Raw genomic sequence first — 17,921 nt, 5'->3', positions numbered from 1 at the left:
TGTTTGCAAGGATATGTTGTTTAATAAGAATGAGGGATAGTGTGAATGGATGACAGAGAATTACAGTCTTTATTGGATTTATTTTGAATTTATTTTGAACACACCGCTCACAGCATCAGGCTAGAAAGTTGTTTGTTGTTATAACTGCTTTCTGTCAATTTCAACCTAGCAGAACCACTAGAACTTACAGCCAGATGACAAAAAACTATCAATGTTTATGTTTTTTTCCTCATAGGAAGAAGGCTAATTTCAAGTAGCCCATTTACTTGAATAAAAAATAGCTATTTGCCTGAGTAAATGGCATTTGGAAATTGCCCTCCTTTATGTAGATACCTACCTAATGTCCACCTCTGCATTTTACAGGACTGTTGTGGGATGAGTGATGTTGGAATAGAAATGACTGATGAGTTTATTTTGGAGAGGGCCTAGGGACTTGTAATATAGTTGGAGGTAGGGAGAGGACTCAAAGCTTATGGTTTGCCCAGGGTGCCTAATACCCTTGTATCAGCTTCTCCTGGCTGGTTGAATTTCCCAAGTCCCCCCTGTCTTCCAAGGAGAGATACAAACAGACCACCTTAAGGTGCTTAGACTCAGCTTGAAGAAGGAGTAGTAGCATAGACTGCAGTGGACAGGCCTCGTACTGAAATTATTAGATGTGCTCATATGGCTTTAGTTTTGAAGGTGAACAGTTTAGAGGCTCTGAAACTACAACTGTATGTTCAGTTTACGTTGCAAGTGAAAAATTAGTGTTACAGACTTACACTGAATTTTTCTCCAGTCTAATCTGCATCCAGCAGAGTTACAGCATACCTGGTTCAACTATCTAGGTCAATTGTTGACTCTTTTACCTTTTCTTCAAATATTGATTTCAGTATTAAAGATAGATGTTTAAAAGACAATGATGGAAGTACCTGCAGAAGGCGTAGATGACCAAGAAGTTACCCAGCATGCCTGTGATTCCCACCATCAGAATGACAACACCGATTGTGTAATGCGCGTGATCTGGAACATCAACCGTAGGGAAGGCATGTGAAGCTTCATTCACAGCTATTTCCTAAAACACATAGGAAAATGAATTCCCACTGGGCTTTTATTCTATGAGAAACATCGCCATCTATAGGCTGGTTAGAATGGTGCAACTGCTTCAGGTCACACACTGGAGGGACTAACTAAACTAAACTAAACTAAACCTTAAGTTTGTATACTACATCATCTCCATAAAGATAGAGCTCAGCACGGTTTACAGGTATGAAGAGGATAGCTAGCTTTACATTTTAAATAGATAGCTTTACGTTTTGGAAAAAAACCAGGTTTTCAGATGCTTTTGGAATAATTGGAATGAGCCAAGGTTCAGCAGCGGGGCAGGGAGGTTGTTTCAAAGCTCAGTGAATTTGAAGTCCACATGGAATTCACACCAACAAAGGCCTGGACACAGGCAGAGCCATGGCTCATATACCCCCAGATTCTACATATGGTACCCAAAATTGGGTGCAAATATTTGCACCGATCTAAGATGTATGCCCAAATAAATTGGCTAACAAGCCTATAGATTGCAATAATTGGGTGCTAATTGGTATCAGTTTGGATTTGGGTGCACATTTTGCTACATGCTATTTTATAGCAATGCGTGCCTAAATCCATAGCATGCAACCATGGGTGCTGGGAATTACACCAGGTTTCGGTGGGTGCATGTCCTGGCGCCCAATTTTGGGAACCAAAATCAGCATTCAGTGTTATTCTGTAATGGGTTCTCATCTTTGAGTTCTCATTATAGTATGGCATTAAGCGCCATTTACTGAATCTAGCCCATACAGTCTACCAGTGGGAGGAGGATACAAGCTTCTTCACAATACCTTATGGATGGGTATTATACCTCAATGTTACGTGCAGGTGGAGATTGAGATCAAACTTGTATATCAGTATTGCTTCCCCCCTAATAATCCAGTCTTCTTTAGTCTCCGGTAGCTAGTGGTAAGGCTAATTCGGCTCCCCTCTTAGAACTGTTGTAACTTTGTTTTTAGACTCCTGATTTCCCTTTTGTGTCGGATAGAGCTTAGACAGGTCCTGTTTGGGGATCCGTCCGACCTCATGGGTGTTAAACTCGGTGGGTCTTCTGTTGGGTCCCTCCCCCCACCTTTCTCCACCTCCCTACATTTTTGTAGAGGTGCCTCAGCTGGCGGCCTGGCACCCTGCTTAGTCAGCTTTGAGAGCTGACTATATCCCTTTCCTCCATGCCTGTGGTGAAAGGAAGGTGAAATACAGTTTCCCCATGATCCCAGGGCCTGGGAAGAATTATTGCTGAACTGTTTTTTCCCCATCTTCTGTGAGCAATTTGTTCCTTCTCTTCATAATGCACAGAGTCCCTAATTTGAAGTGTTGCTCATCAGGAACCTCACCGCAAAGAAAAAGCCGTAGAAAAAGCCTGGACCTTTCTCAAGGACACGGTGCACGAAGCACAAAACCTGTGCGTCCCCAAGTTCAGGAAAGGGTGCAAAAAAAAATAGAACAGAAAACCCAGTGTGGATAACAAATGCAGTGAAAAAGGCGATAAGTGACAAGAAGGCATCATTCAAAAATTGGAAAAAGGACAAATCAGAGGACAACCGAAAGGAGCACAAAAAACATCAAAAGGAGTGTCACCGAGTGGTTAGGAAAGCAAAAAGAGAATATGAAGAGAGACTGGGGGGGGAAGCAACAAACTTCAAATCATTCTTCAGGTACATCAAGGGGAAGCAACCAGCTAGGGAGAAAGTGGGACCCTTGGATGATGGAGACAGAAAGGGAGTGGTAAAAGAGGCAAAGGAGATAGCTGACAGGTTAAACGAGTTCTTCACTTCAGTTTTCACGAGGGAGGACACAACCAACATTCCGGAACCTGAGGAGATCGTAAAAGGAGACCAGGATGAAAATCTGGTCCAACTAGAGGTAAGCAAGGTGGATGTCCTCAGGCAGATAGACAGGCTAAAGAGCGACAAATCGCCAGGCCCGGACGGCATTCACCCAAGGGTACTCAAGGAACTAAGGAACAAAATAGCTGAGCCACTTCGACAAATATGTAACCTATCCTTAAAAATTGGAGAGATTCCGGAAGACTGGAAAATAGCAAATGTCACGCCCGTCTTCAAGAAAGGCTCAAGGGGAGAGCCAGGAAACTACAGGCCAGTGAGCTTGACCTCGGTCCCTGGAAAGATGATGGAAGCGCTGATTAAAGACCTCATCTGGGAACACATCGAAAACTCTGGGCAGCTAATGCCGAGCCAGCATGGCTTCTGCAAGGGCAGGTCATGCCTCACAAACTTATTATACTTCTTTGAGGGGGTAAACAGCCAGGTGGATAAAGGCGAATCTATAGACATCATTTACCTTGACTTCCAAAAAGCCTTCGACAAGGTACCACACGAAAGACTGCTAAGGAAGCTATGGAACCACGGGGTGCAAGGGGAGGTCCACCGATGGATCAAAAACTGGCTGGCGGACAGGAAACAGAGGGTAGGAATAAAGGGCCATTACTCAGACTGGAAAGAGGTCACGAGCGGAGTTCCGCAGGGGTCGGTGCTGGGACCGCTCCTGTTCAATATATTTATTAACGACCTGGAGGCAGGAACAAAATGTGAGGTTATTAAATTTGCGGATGACACCAAACTATACAGCAGGGTTGAAAACACGGAGGACTGCAAAGATCTCCAGAAAAGATCTGACAGTGCTGGAAGAGTGGGCCAAAAAGTGGCAAATGAGCTTCAACATAGGGAAATGCAAGGTCATGCATGTAGGGAAAAAGAATCCGATGTTCACATAAAAAATGGGGGGATCACCGCTAGGGGTGAGTAATCTTGAAAGAGACCTGGGAGTGATGGTAGACACATCATTGAAGGCGTCGGCCCAGTGCACCACAGCCACAAGGAAGGCAAACAAAATGTTGGGCATCATTAAGAAGGGTATCACGACCAGGACGAAGGAAGTCAGCGGAGGCAACTTCTTATTGCTCAGATGAGCCACAGAGTAGAAAGGCCAGTGCCACCTATCCTGTCCTCTCCCCCAGGTTTAAACATCTGAATGTAATTGTGATGCTTTTTACCCCCTCTCAGTTATAGCTTTGACACTTCTTGTGGCTCTGTGTTAAGCTACTTGGGACTCTATCTATGGAATTCTTTTCCCATCAATATTCACACAGAACCGTTCATTGAAAAAACCTTCAAAAGTCTACTGAAAACTTGGCTGTTCCAATCTGCTTTTGATCGACCTTTAATATACTACTTAAGTTGGCACACCATCCCCTCCCATTTTTTCCCTAATTCCTCTATCCTCCTTTTGTTCTACCCCCCTCTCTATCTTAAAATGTTTTTCTCTCTTTGCCATGACTTTACCAATTTCCATCCACTTTTCCTGCTTTAATTTGATTGCAACTTCTTTTCCACACTTGAGGTTTAGGATACTGTACATCCTCCTCTGGGCAAACTGAAGACCTAACCACGGAATCAAGCCCAACTTCTGCACATGGCAATGTACTGCACTGCCACAAAGCCAGCCTCAAATGTTTGGAAATAGATGTAAAATGTTTGAAAAGTTATGCTATCAGAGTTCTTTTATAATCCCACTTGTTCAAGAACAATTGTGACTGAAGATGTTCTATGATTTATATATGGCTTATTCAGCATTCTGCAAACATTATATCATAGATGGGACCTTTGTTAGATGAGGTCATGCTTTTCTTCCATTTTTGCCATCTAGCTTATCCTGAGTCTAGTTTTCTGCCTTTTAACATTGTTAGATCTTTTGATGTGTCATTTCTTCCAGATCAATTCCAACTTTTCTAATCAATCCTTCACACACACCTCTCTTTATGTTCATGCACAATCATCTAAGAGCCTCACAGATCAATCACAGGTTTTATTCATACATCTAAAATGAGGCATATATCTTCATCATGATCCAAAGGTTTATATAAATTGTAATTGTCATTTTCCAGCACACATGGGCAAATATATATGAATTCATTATTGTTTCAATTTTGTATGGATTCTTTCTTTCTTTTTGTTTCATCTAATATAGTAACACCATCCTAGTAAATCAATTTTTTTAGACTGCTTACATGTTTTACGTAATTGGAAATCAGTGAATGTGGTAAGGACCCACACAGACTGGGACAATGTACTTCTGTTTTCTACTATTTTTTGTTTGTCCTATTTAGCTTACTTTCTCCTATTCAGTTCTCCATCTTTGGATTTTTCTCTTCTTTTCCCATTAGCCCAGTCTCTTTCAAACTATGTGCCATGGCACATATGGTGTACCCCAAAGAGATTCTGGGTGTGCCATGAGAGATTCCAGAATTTTATTTTATTTTATTTTTTATGTTCAATCTGTTTGTTTATTAATCAATAAGTACAAAACAAATCATGGAGCCAGGAACAAGAAAATGGATGGATGGATACATGACTATACAAATAACAGACATGCAGGTACAGAATATCACATACAAAGGATGTTTGTAAAGAATAGGTACATGTTAAGGGCAAGTGAAAATAATGAGACAGGGGCAATAAAGAAGAACATCAGTATGTAGAACACCATTAATCTAATTCCAGCAGAGACAGGACATGAGACCATATCGTATCAAAAGAAGCCAGAGAGTTTGCTTTTTCAGCGGCCACCTTCTCATATTTGACATATAGGCATACCATATTCCACCACGCATTTGTGGTTATAGAAGTGACATCTTTCCAATGCATAATTATTGTCTTAAGAGCTAACTGTAAAAGACAAGATAACAGTTTCAATTGGTATTTATCTAAACAGTCATTGATGGCTAACCCACCAAAGATAACTATAGCATATGAAATCGCAGAGTGAATAGACAATAAGTCACATATTACAGACCAGATGTTGGACCAGAAAATGGTTACATTAGGACAAGTATACAGCATGTGGTCTAATGTGCCCATGGCAGAATGACACGACCAGCATATGTTAGAGTTGGAAGGTGAAATTTTAGACAATTTGTATGGTGTCCAATAAGCTCGGTGTAATATAAAAAACATCATTTGTGCTATGGCTGAAGACCGAAGTGACTTCCTAGAGTAAAGCCAGATATATGACCATTTGTTTGGAGTTATAAAGACATCCATGTCTTTTTCCCAGATACTATGAAGGGCAAGCGAGGCAGGGTATTTACCGTCATGGATCAACTTGTACCAGAAAGATGCCTCTTTCTTCATACCACTAATGTTCACACACCATTCCACAATTGTTGGCACTTCATGTTTTGGACTGTGTGAAGCAATAAAGGCAGAAACACAGTGATGTAACTGTAGCCATTTAAAAAATTGCTTATCAGGAATCGAAAATCTGTCAGACAATCGAGAGAAAGGCTTAAGAGAAGCATCTTCCATGATATTGACCAAATGCCCAACCTGATCCACGACTGCCACTCAAGATATTGCCCTTGAATTTTAAGGTAAGGATTGAGCCAAATAGGAGCATGTAAAGTAGAGTTCCATTGCACGGTAGCCAGTTTATCCATAGCCCTAATTGCAGCTCTGGTGGAAGCCAATATCGGTTGACGATCTGTGGAAGACTTGAAAGCATGATATGTAAGGTAATCCATACCACGCAGTTCTCTCTCCAAGTGAAGCCACGGAGGAACGTGATCAAGACTCGGCTGTTGAATCCAGTAAGAATCTTGTTGAAGTAGAAAAGCCAGGTGATAATCATGATAGCTAGGAAAATTTACTCCTCCACATTCCTTTGCAGCTTTCAACTTTTTTAATGCTATACGAGGGGTCTTGTTCCACAGAAAATTGACAATTATGGATTCCAGTTTAGAGTAAACTTTATCATCAAACAAAAATTGGATCATAGACAGGATGTAATTAAATTTAGGTGTCAGGAGCATCTAGTCTGCCCCACCAAGATAGCCGCAGCGGCGACCACCTTGATGTTAGGGTGGTAGCAATATTAAATAACAGCTTTTCATTGTAGCCTGCCATAACCTCAAGAGAGAGACCAAAAAGTATCCCCAAATATTTCAGTTGTAAAGGGGCTAATTTCAGATTGAACTTAGTAATGTAGTCACCACAGACATGTTGATTAAGAGGCATAACCTCAGTCTTAGTAAGGTTCAACTTGTAGCCTGACACTCTTGCATAGTCCTGAATCACATGTAAGATGGTAGATAAAGAATCTTGAGTCGAGTACATCAAAACATCGTCCGCATAGGCGGATAATTTAGATTCAAAATTACCCAGTCGGAAGCCAGTGATATCTGGACAGGATCTTATAGCTATCATCAGAGGTTCCAAGACCAAATTGAACAACAATGGGGACAAAGGGCATCCCTGTCTGGTTCCACGAGAAGGGTGAAATGAAGCAGAGGGAGCGTCATTAATCCTCAGATTGTTAGTCAGGTTAGAGTATAGTATCTTCACCATGTTAATGAATTCCTCAGGCAAACCAAACCATCTTAACACATGGAAGAGGAAGGACCACTCAATACGGTCAAAGGCCTTCTCTGCATCCAACGACATAGCGAGCAGAGGAGAAGTGGAGTACTGAGCCTGATCTATGATGTGTGAAAATAGTCTCGTATTATCAGAAGAAAGCCGACCAAGCATAAAGCCAGATTGATCTCTGTTGATCAATGATGGAAGTATCAGTTGGAGACGAGATGCTAGCAGCTTCGCAAATATCTTGGCATCCAGATTTATTAGAGATAAAGGCCTATAATTCTTGACATCAAACGGATCTTTATCGGGTTTCAACAGCACTATTATGGTAGCTTCCGTGAATGATCCCTTCCCTTCACCCATGACCAGAAGATGAGAAAATAATCACCACAACACAGGTACTAGTAAATCCTTAAAGGCCACATAAAACTCAATAGTTAGACCATCCGGCCCAGGCGCTTTGCCCTTCGCAATAGATTGTACAGACTCTAGAATATGTTGTGGGGTCAGAGGGGCTGACAGGGCCTCAACTTCCAAATCCGAGAGGGTGTTATGAGGTAGATCTGACAGAAAAGAGTCAAAAATAGTGTTGTCCGGAGTTTCCGTGGTGTACAGGTCCTGATAAAATTGGTGAAATTGTGAGCAGATCTCAGCACAGTTCATCCTCAGGGTTCCATCTTCTCCTCTAATAGCAGGAATAGTGGTACGTTCAGATTTAACCTTGACATATTCGGCTAAATGATGCCCACATTTGTTGACATTTGCATAGTAATGAGCTGATTTCATAAACACTTCACAGGCAGCAGAAGAGCTAAGTAATAAATTATATTCGAATTTAAGCTTCTGTAAAGATTCCAAGGATGTGAAGTCTTGCATGTGAGACTTATGAAAATCCTCCGCTTCTTTGAGCTTTACATATAACTGACGTTCTCTTTCTGCCAAGGTTTTCCTCTTTTTTGACGAATAGGATATGATCAAACCTCTGATATACGTTTTGAAACAGTCTCAAATTGTAATCCATGATGTATCTTCCGGTTTGTTTATCTCAAAAAACTCAGCAATATCTCTATTCATTTCTTTTAGAAAAGACTCATCCGACAAAAGACTGGCGTTAAATCTCCAAAGGTTACGCTTAAAAGTTGAGCCCAAGTTGTCCAACACCAAAAGAATGGGAGCGTGATCAGATATTGCAATCTCACCAATCGAGGCAGATGTTACTTTGGACATCAAAGGGTAACTAATCAGAAAATAGTCGATTCGAGAGTATGAAGAGTGAGGACTGGAAAAGAAAGTATAATCCCGCTCACCTTGATGTAGAGTCCTCCAGGGGTCCCCCAGTTTAAGGTTCGACAGTAGATCCTGAAGCCAAAACCAGGACCTAGATTTACAGTAAGATGCTGTAGAGTTTCTGTCCAACTGAGGATTCAGGATTATATTGAAGTCTCCACCGAGAATACACGGGCAGTCACCCAAGGAGGCTATTAGGTCCGCCAGGTCATCAAAGAATGAGGGACAGTCCATATTTGGAGTGTAAATGTTGAGAAGAACTATCCTAGAATGATTAACCATTAAATCCACCAGCAACCATCTCTCGAGTGGATCAGCAGAGTGAGTAGATACCAAGAAATCAGATCTTCTAATGTATGAGGGTAGCGACACCACACTTCTTGTTCACTGCTGCAGCGAATAGTACAGGGTAACACCACTTCAAAGTAAGTTTGCTGGATTCCATAGTTGACAAATGGGTCTCCTGTAAGAATACAATATCGGGAGCCTCTTTGGTCACATAAGACAGTATCTTAGATTTCTTAATAGGATTATTTAGGCCCTTAACATTGAGTGAAAGGCATTTACTGTCATTGGTAAAAGCAACTGAAACAAGCAATCATGTTATAAAATGGAAAATACATATAGTATGTGATATTAGAATCATTTAAATAAGATAAGCAAACCGTGCATATAATTTAACAAAGAAAAACCATGGTATGACCATATATGTTAGCAAGCCTGCCAACATAAATCTAAGTGTGCAGTGAACCGCACTGGAAACATAGCTAAACAGCACCAGATAGTAAAAATCGTCATAAGAATGCAAACAGTTAGTGATATGGCCACAGCATGTGCTGCACCTGTTACAAATAGGATGAGTAGAACCACAATATGAATTTGTGACAAGGGACATTAGATAATCATCAACTGTAGCATAAGAGCAATGAAGCAATGGCAAGTTTTGTCTATTGTGGATGGTTGAACAGACTCAATAAATTCCGCCAGGTCAGATGGGTTGGAGTAATCTGTAGCTTTATTCCTGTAGATTACTCGCATGCGGGCAGGAAATAGGATCCCAAATTTAGCACCCATTTCCTTTCATTTAGGGCAATAGGCCAAAAATTGTTTCCTCCATTTAGCTGTTTCTTTGGCCAAATCAGGAACAAACAGGAGTTTGGTGCCCTCAAACAGAATCAGAGAGTGTAGTTTCGCGTGTTACATGATGTCCAAGGTTTGGCTATGGCGCAGCATGGAAATCACTATAGGTCTGGGGAATCTACTTTGCTGATTTTTCTGATGTGGTACATGAAATGCACTATCAAAATCAAGAGGTTTACTCTCCTTCAATTTCAAAATCTCCGGCAGAAGTGCACCAAGAAATTCCACCAGACCACATGCCTCCCGACCTTCAGGGAGACCAAGCAGTCGAAACCCATTCCAACGTGCTCTATTGTGCACGTCTCCAACTCACGCTCCAGATGAGCGACACGTGCAGTTTGCCTTCGGAGCGATTTTAGAGATTCATCCATCGCTAAGGCTTTAGTTTCTAACACATCCACTCTAAGTTGGCACTTAGCAAATTCACCTTTCAAGCTAGCCAGATTGTTCTTTTTTTTTTTTTATCATTTTAATATTTATTAATTTTCATTTTCATAATCAACAAAAATCAGCATTTTAACAGTTACATTTCAAATTAGATAAAAGTAAAATATAATTAAATCATTAAATAAAATTTTCAATTGTACTGTTATTTAGTCCACTATATTGAGGAATGAGCTTTGGAAAAAATCGGTATAATTATAATTCTCTAAACATTCTTGGGTAAACAAAGAGTAGACCTGAATCACACCTAGGTCCCTACTAATTAAGAGGCTTCTTGTTGCAAGTTGTTAGGGTTAACAGCAGTAGAAACCTCTTTGGCTGAAATAAATCTTGACAATTGTGAAGATTCAAAAAACACATATCTAGTTCCCTGGAAATTAATTATACATTTACATGGAAATCTAAGTACAAACGTTGCCCCCAATTTTAACACCTGGGGTCGGAGAATTAGGAATTGCTTCCTCTTTTTCTGGGTTACTCTAGATACATCTGGATACATTCTAATTTTATTCTTCATAAATTCTATATCTTTAAATTTGAAAAACATTTTCAACAACCAATCCCTATCAGATTCCAATACTAGTTGAACAAAAAGCGTAGCCACAATCATCTGTTCAGAATCTGATCTTTCTAAAATATTAGTCAAATCTAGTACGTCCAAAGTTCCTTCCGCAGGATCCTGTTGTTCTTTAGCTATTTTCTTCTTTCCAATTGGAAGATAATAAATTCTAACCACTGGTGGGTAAGATGTTTGTGGTATTTTCAAAACTTCAGTAAGATACTTTTTGAACATGTCAAGTGGTGAAACCAATTGCAATTTAGGAAAATTAATTAACCTCAAATTTTTATTTCTTGATGCATTCTCCAGCATTTCAAGTTTAAAATTGATATTCCCATTATCTTTCATTAATAGCTGATTTTGCACAGTCAAAGTATCTAAATTTTGTCTATGTTGAAGGATATCTACCTCCATTTTATCAACTCTTTGGTGTAATTTTTTTGTGTCCAGTAATATCCCAGAGCAATAAGAAGTTAAGTTTTGCATCTGTGTTCCCAGTGAGGTCTGCAATTCGGAAATAGCTTCCCAAATTGAATTTAGATCTATCACAGCTGGTTTTTTCAAGGGAACTATTGCAAATGGTTTAATTTTCACAGTACCTGAAATTTGCTGTTCTGGAGATTGACTCTGCTGGTCCCCCAGCAAACTTGCAAACTCACGCTGTGGCCGTTGTATTCCTCCGGCGGTCAAGACATTATGGACATCCTGGTCTTCCCCCACTTCACTGTCCTCTGAGTCTGCCGCCTCACTTGCCTCTCCCGTCGCACTCAGTGACGAACATGGGCGTGGCTGCACTGGCGTGCTGCGCTCCTCCGGGGAGAAGCTGACCGCCTCAAAGGAGGCTCCCGAGTTCACCGTCAAACTCACGCCTCCAGCCAAGGCTCTCTCCTCCGGCTCTCCACCCGGGCGTCGATCGACGAAAAAATCCATCAGGCCAGGTAAATTTCCTCCAGACCCGGGCTCCGAAGGAAAAACCCGAGTCTTTGACTTCCGTTTAATCATAGTTAATTCGCAGACCCGACGGCGTTCCTCCGAGTTCTTCAGGTCGCCATCTTAGTTAGGCTCCTCTGGGAACTTTTTCAGCCAGATTGTTCTTCATCTCCAGTACATCTTGTTTAGTTTCGGCAAGGAGTTCATGAATACAACGGAGTTCCTCCAAAATGGCGACAAAGTCGTCCTCGTTTTTACTCACTGCAGATTTAAGTGGTGAGGTGGGCTCCACGCTCTTTCTTTTGTTAGATTTAGATGCGGCCATACTTAGAAATACTTCAAGAGATGAAGTGGCCACCGAAAATAAAAATACAATGATGATTTTGAGGCTCTCAAAATTACTCCCTCCAAAGCTCGTTAGCTAGGCTTCCATTCGTGTCGGAGCTCACTAGCACCCCATTTTATTTTATTTTTAAAAATTTCCTTCATACGTATATACTAGAATAGATGACGTGTATCATGTACAGAAGAGTCTGTCAATGTTATGAGTGTCTGTGTGTGTAAGGATAACCACTCAGACAAGCATCATTCTGTGACGTGATTGGTCCTTGAAAACTGAAGGCAAGTAAACCCAAGGCTTGTTGAGACTGGCAAAATGACTTTTTGCTGTGCAGGAGTTAAAAAATGGAATGCCCTTGTAGGCCAAATATGAAACTGCTGTGTAAAGGGCATGTTCAGGAAATTACTCAAGACACAGCTATTTGTAGATGCTTTTTTCTAGTTAATAATTGCCTTTTTTGGCAAAGCTGATGAACTGTTTACGATCATTCTTATTATGGTTTTAATTTTTAATAATGTTTTAACATGAGTTTTTAGGATTATTTGTATGTAATGATAATTTTGTTTTTAAATTATGTATGTAACTCTGTGAACCGTTTAGTTATAAACAGTATAGAAATTTTTAAAATAAATAAATCAGTGGCATACCAAGGGGGCGGGGAGAGGTCCGCCCCGGGTGCACGCCCCAAAGGGGTGCACAGCCAGCCACCCTCTGCTGCCTTTCCTTAACCAGCAGCAGCAGCAGCAGTAAACAGTGGTGTCCGTAGGTGATCACCTGCGTTGCTCAGCTTCTGGCTGGCTCCCCTGCTGAAAGCTGTGGGTGTCCGCTCCTCATGCGATCCACGGCTGCGTCAGAAGCGTTCTCTCTGACATCACGATGTCAGAGAGAAGGCTTCTGACGCAGCCACGGATCAGTAAGGTATAGACATCCATGACTTTCAGCAGGGGAACCAGCCAGACATGCTGGGCAGGGAAGGGGGGGGGAGGATAGAAATGCTGAGCAGGGAAGGGGGGAGAGTAGAAATGCTACACAGGCAAGAGGGGGAGAAATGCTGCAAAGGCAAAGGGGGAGAAATGCTGCAAATGCAAGGGGGAGACATGGTGCTGCTGCACAGGGAAGGGGGGAGATATGCTGCACAGGCAAGGGGGAGAGAAATGCTACTACTGCACAGGGAAGGGGGAGAGAAATGCAGCTGCTGTTGCTGCTGCTGCTGCAGCATCCAATTGGGGAGAGAGAGGGAAGGAGGGAGAAGGAAGACAAGGGAGAGGAACCAGAGATGCTAAGTCCATGGGAGGGAGGGAAAGGAAAAAAGGAAAGGAGATACCAGACCATGGAGGGGGAGGAAGAGATGCCATGGCATGAAGGAAGGGAAGGAGATAGAGATACCACACCATGGTGTGGAGTGGGAAGGAAGGAAGGAAAGGAGAAGAGAAAGAGAGAGATGCCAAAGCATAGGGGAAGGGATGGAGACAGAAAAATGGAGAGGGGGGTGAAGCTGAAATGAATTATGTGCAAAGGAGAGAAGGGACCCCAGATATACAGTTATTGAAGGGACATGAAAGAAGGAAGATGCCATATGGAAAAGAGAGAGGGTGGACAGTAGATGGAAGGGGCAGACAAAGTGTGGCAGTAGATGGAAGGGGTAGAGAGAGAGGGCAGAAGCTGGGTGGAAGGGGCAAAGAGAGGGCAGATGTTGCATGGAAGGGAGAGAGGACAAATGCTGTATAGAAAGAAGAGAGCAAAGAGAAGATGATTAAAGCAAAAACGACAAAAGGTAGAAAGATTTTTTTGTTGCTTTATTTAGAATCAAGTAGTATTGTAACTGTATTGATAAAAGTTTATAAATAGGAAATGGAAATAAGGCAATTTTTTGGACTAAACCCCTTTCCACAAGACAGTATTCCATAACAGCAGTATACTGTACTGTTCTGAAGAAAGATTTGGGGGTCCTTTTATCAAGCCCCGCTAGCGGGGTTAACCTGTCGGACATTTCATCACGCGCTAACCCCCGTGGCCGGCTAAAAAACTAACTCCTGCTCAATGCAGGCGCTAGCGGCTAGCGCGGCAGGCGGTTTAACGCGAGTTAAACCCCTACTGCAGCTTGATAAAAGGACCCCTTGGCCTCTGAAAGCTAATTGAAAAATGGATTAGTCCAATAAAATGGTATTTTCTTATTTCTCATTATTTGTTTTATTTTTGTTTGTTAATTTGTAAAGTGGTGATTGTTATGTATCAGTTTTTTCAAATTTACATCTACTGTCTTTATATTTTGCACAGTATTAGGGGGTATGTGTCACTGATTTTGTGGTGTTGTGGTGTTGCATTGTATGCAGAGTCTGGTTTCTTGGCGGTTCAGTTTAACTTTTGTCTACATATTTCTATTTTTAGTTTGTGATTATTCTATATTGGGCGAGGGTGTATCTCTGTTCTGTGTGTATGAAAAAGACATAGTTTTCAGTTGGCAATGACTGCAGGATCAATTGACTGTGCGGGATCTGGCTTGTTTAGTTTTACAATGTATGTGTTGGTGTTCTAGTGCAGTGTTTAAGATGCTACCTTTTCCTAGGTACACTCTTGTGTGATATGTGGATTGTTACTAAAAATCATATTTTTGATATAGATGGGGGGTGTCAAAAAATGATGGGGCCCGGGTGTCACATATGCTAGGTATGCCACTGAAATAAATAAATAGTTATAAATTTAAAAATGATAAAAATAAATAACTTGAGCAACAAAGCAATCAAGGCTTTGTTACTGTTTGGATCTTCTAATCTTTGTTAACTTGGATTTTCAGCTCTGATAGAAATTAAATTTTTAAAAAAGAGAGCATGATTGTAGATAGTGGATGATGAAATGTGTGTTTGCTTGTCTAGCTATCGAGCCACGTTTTGAGTTAATTTGCACTCAAAAAAACAAGCACTTCCATTGCATTGATTAGCAATTCTATTGTACCTAATTTAGTTTCACTTTAAATAAATAACTCTCAAATTTACCCCACCTTTTACAAAACCTTAAAAGCGGATTTTAGTGCAGGCGGGCGCGCTGAATACTCTGCGCTGCTCCCGATGCTCATAGGATTTCTATGAGTGTCGGGAGCAGTGCAGAACATTCAGCATGCCGACCTGCGCTATACACTGTTGCCACGGTTTTGTAAAAAGTGTGTGTGGGGGGGAAGGTTAGAAGAATGCTATATTGCATAGGGAGAGGTATGTCCAGTAGGGAAAAGGAGATTTGATGCCCCTGTATAAGACTCTGGTGAAACCTCATTTAGAATATTGTGTACAACTTTGGAGATCACGCTTTCAAAAATATATAAGCAGGATGGAGTCAGTCTAGAGGTCAGCTTGTAAAATGGACAGTGGTCATCATAACTCATATGGGGACAGACTTAAAGATCTCAATATGGATAGGGCTGGGACACCACATGAGCCCATACCACCTACAAAATGGGTGGTGGTAGGTGCTCATGCAATAAATGTTTTTAATGGCCATGTGCTAATGACAACATTAGCAAATGCCCAAAAAAATCACTCTTGGGAATCTATAATAATAAAATGCTAGCCGAGCATGTGCACTCTCGCCGCGTGTTCCCTGAGATCTGATCTGTCGCGCTGTGCCCGCGGCGAGAGTGCACATGCGAGTACTACATCACCAGCCGACGATCGCCTCCACAAGCCCTCTCCCAGCCAGCCGACAATCACCTCCACAAGCCGGGACTGGGGCACATAGAGCGCCTCCTGCCCCCCCCTCTCCGGGACGAACCGAGAAATGGAGCAGGGATGCCCTCCGCGACAGACCAGAGGAGTCCGAGTCCTTTGCCGCCCCCTCCCCTTCCCTTCCCTTCCCTTCCCGCGGACTCGACTATGAACCTGGCGATTCCAGCAGTGTGTGCAGCAGTCTTCACACGCTGCTTCGGACCCTTCTACTGCCCTGATTTGCTCTGCCGTGTCTCTGATGATGTCATCAGGGACATGCCAGAGTAAATCAGGGCAGTAGAAGGACCCGAAGCAGCATGTGAAGACTGCTGCACACGCTGCTGGAATCACCAGGTTCGTAGTCGGGCCTGCGGGAAGTGAAGGAGGGGGGGTGGCAAGGACTCTCTAGCCGAGTAAAGAACAAACAGCAAAGACCATGCCTGTACTAACTCCCGTTGGACAGGGGGAGAAGGAAGAGGTGCTGATGGACGGGGGGGGAAATGAAGGGAGGCCTACTGCTGGACAGGGGGAGTAGGTAGAGGTGCTGATGGACGGGGTGGGGGGGAAATGAAGGGAGGCCTACTGCTGGACAGAAGGAGCAAGAAGAGGTGCTGATGGACAGGGGGAAAAAAGGAAGGGAGGCCTACTGCTGGACAGGGGGAGCAGGAAGAGGTGCTGATTGACAGGGAGGGGGAAAAAGGAAGGGAAGCCTACTGCTGGACAGGGGGAGCAGGAAGAGGTGCTGATGGACAGGGGGGAAAAAAAGGAAGGGAGACCTACTGATGGACAGGGGGAGCAGGAAGAGGTGCTGATGGACAGGGGGGGAAAATGAAGGGAGGCCTACTTCTGGACAGGGGAGCAGGAAGAGGTGCTGATGGACAGGGAGGGGGAAAAGGAAGGGAGGCCTACAGCTGGACAGGGGGAGCAGGAAGAGGTGCTGATGGACAGGGGGGAAAAAGGAAGGGAGGCCTACTGCTGGACAGGGGGAGCAGGAAGAGGTGCTGATGGACAGGGAGGGGGAAAAAGGAAGGGAGGCCTACTGCTGGACAGGGGGAGCAGGAAGAGGTGCTGATGGACAGGGGGGAAATGAAGGGAGGCCTACTGCTGGACAGGGGGAGCAGGAAGAGGTGCTGATGTACAGGGAGGAGGTAAAACAAAGGGAGAAGGGCTGCTGCTGGATAAGGGGAGCAGTGAAGGGGTGGTGGTGGACACAGGGGAGGTAAAAAGAAGGGAGAATAGACAGGGGGAGCATGCAAGGGATGGTGGTGGACAGCCAAAAGAAAGAAAGAAGGAAAGACAGAAATACAGAAAGTGGCTAAGGAGACAGAGAGAGAAAGAAATAAAGATAGACACATACATATATTCTAGTACCCGTTAATGTAACGGGCTATAAAGCTAGTATATATATAAAATGTCATGTTGATCCAACTGCTTTACAACACCCCAAAATTGCGAAAGATCACCCTCTTTGAAATTGTATAATTTATCGGCAATTAATACCTAAAGTGCTCAGAACCTTAAGGTAGAAAGACCGCAAGCAGGGTTTAGCCCCTAAATGCTTACTTCCTTGGTCAATCACTACATTTATTTGGTATTAATGTTAATTTAATGTTTCACACTCAGATTGTATTGTCTTATCAAACTGTATCAAATTTCCAACTCTAGTAATGTTGTATCTAAATGAAGGAACAGTGATTAAATCTGTTTCAGGTTCTGATGCGTTTCGCCGGGACGACTGCTTCAGAGAACCCACTTGTTCTTTTAAATTGACCAAAAGGTCCTTTCTTCACCTTCAGTTCCTCCTGCCACCGGAGGTCCCCTGAAACCCCACCCCCTACCCTCCACACCCCCTCGCGTACCTTTTTAGAGGAGCAGGAGGAAAGTTTGGTCTGTCCTGTTCATAGGCCCGCCAGATCAAAATGGCAGGCCTTTCCCTACCTGATTCATCATGTGATGCACGAGGAGAGTCCTAAGCCCCTGATTGGCTCAGATGCCTAAGGCCCCTCCCCTTGGCTCAGACACTGGCACTTGTATAAATCCATCAGCTGGATATTGCCTGGTACTGAATATCCAGATCTAACTCAGGT

The 17,921-nt window shown here is 42.8% G+C and overlaps 1 protein-coding gene across 1 annotated transcript in view; it reads right to left on the bottom strand.

Annotated features, from left to right (window-relative positions):
* OPN4 (opsin 4) overlaps positions 1-17,921 on the bottom strand; it is a 162,712-nt gene that overhangs the window by 76,200 nt on the left and 68,591 nt on the right. The window contains exons 3-4 of the mRNA XM_033942952.1: positions 8,355-8,370; positions 912-1,047 (exon numbers count right to left, since the gene is read on the bottom strand). Coding sequence (XP_033798843.1) covers positions 912-1,047; positions 8,355-8,370 — 152 coding nt within the window. The remainder of the gene's footprint in view (positions 1-911; positions 1,048-8,354; positions 8,371-17,921) is intronic.

The sequence above is a fragment of the Geotrypetes seraphini genome, chromosome 4 (genome assembly GCF_902459505.1).
Source record: "Geotrypetes seraphini chromosome 4, aGeoSer1.1, whole genome shotgun sequence".
NCBI classification, from domain to species: Eukaryota; Metazoa; Chordata; class Amphibia; order Gymnophiona; family Dermophiidae; genus Geotrypetes; species Geotrypetes seraphini.
Note: the sequence above shows the minus strand (reverse complement) of the source record. Positions and strands in the feature narration are given on the sequence as shown.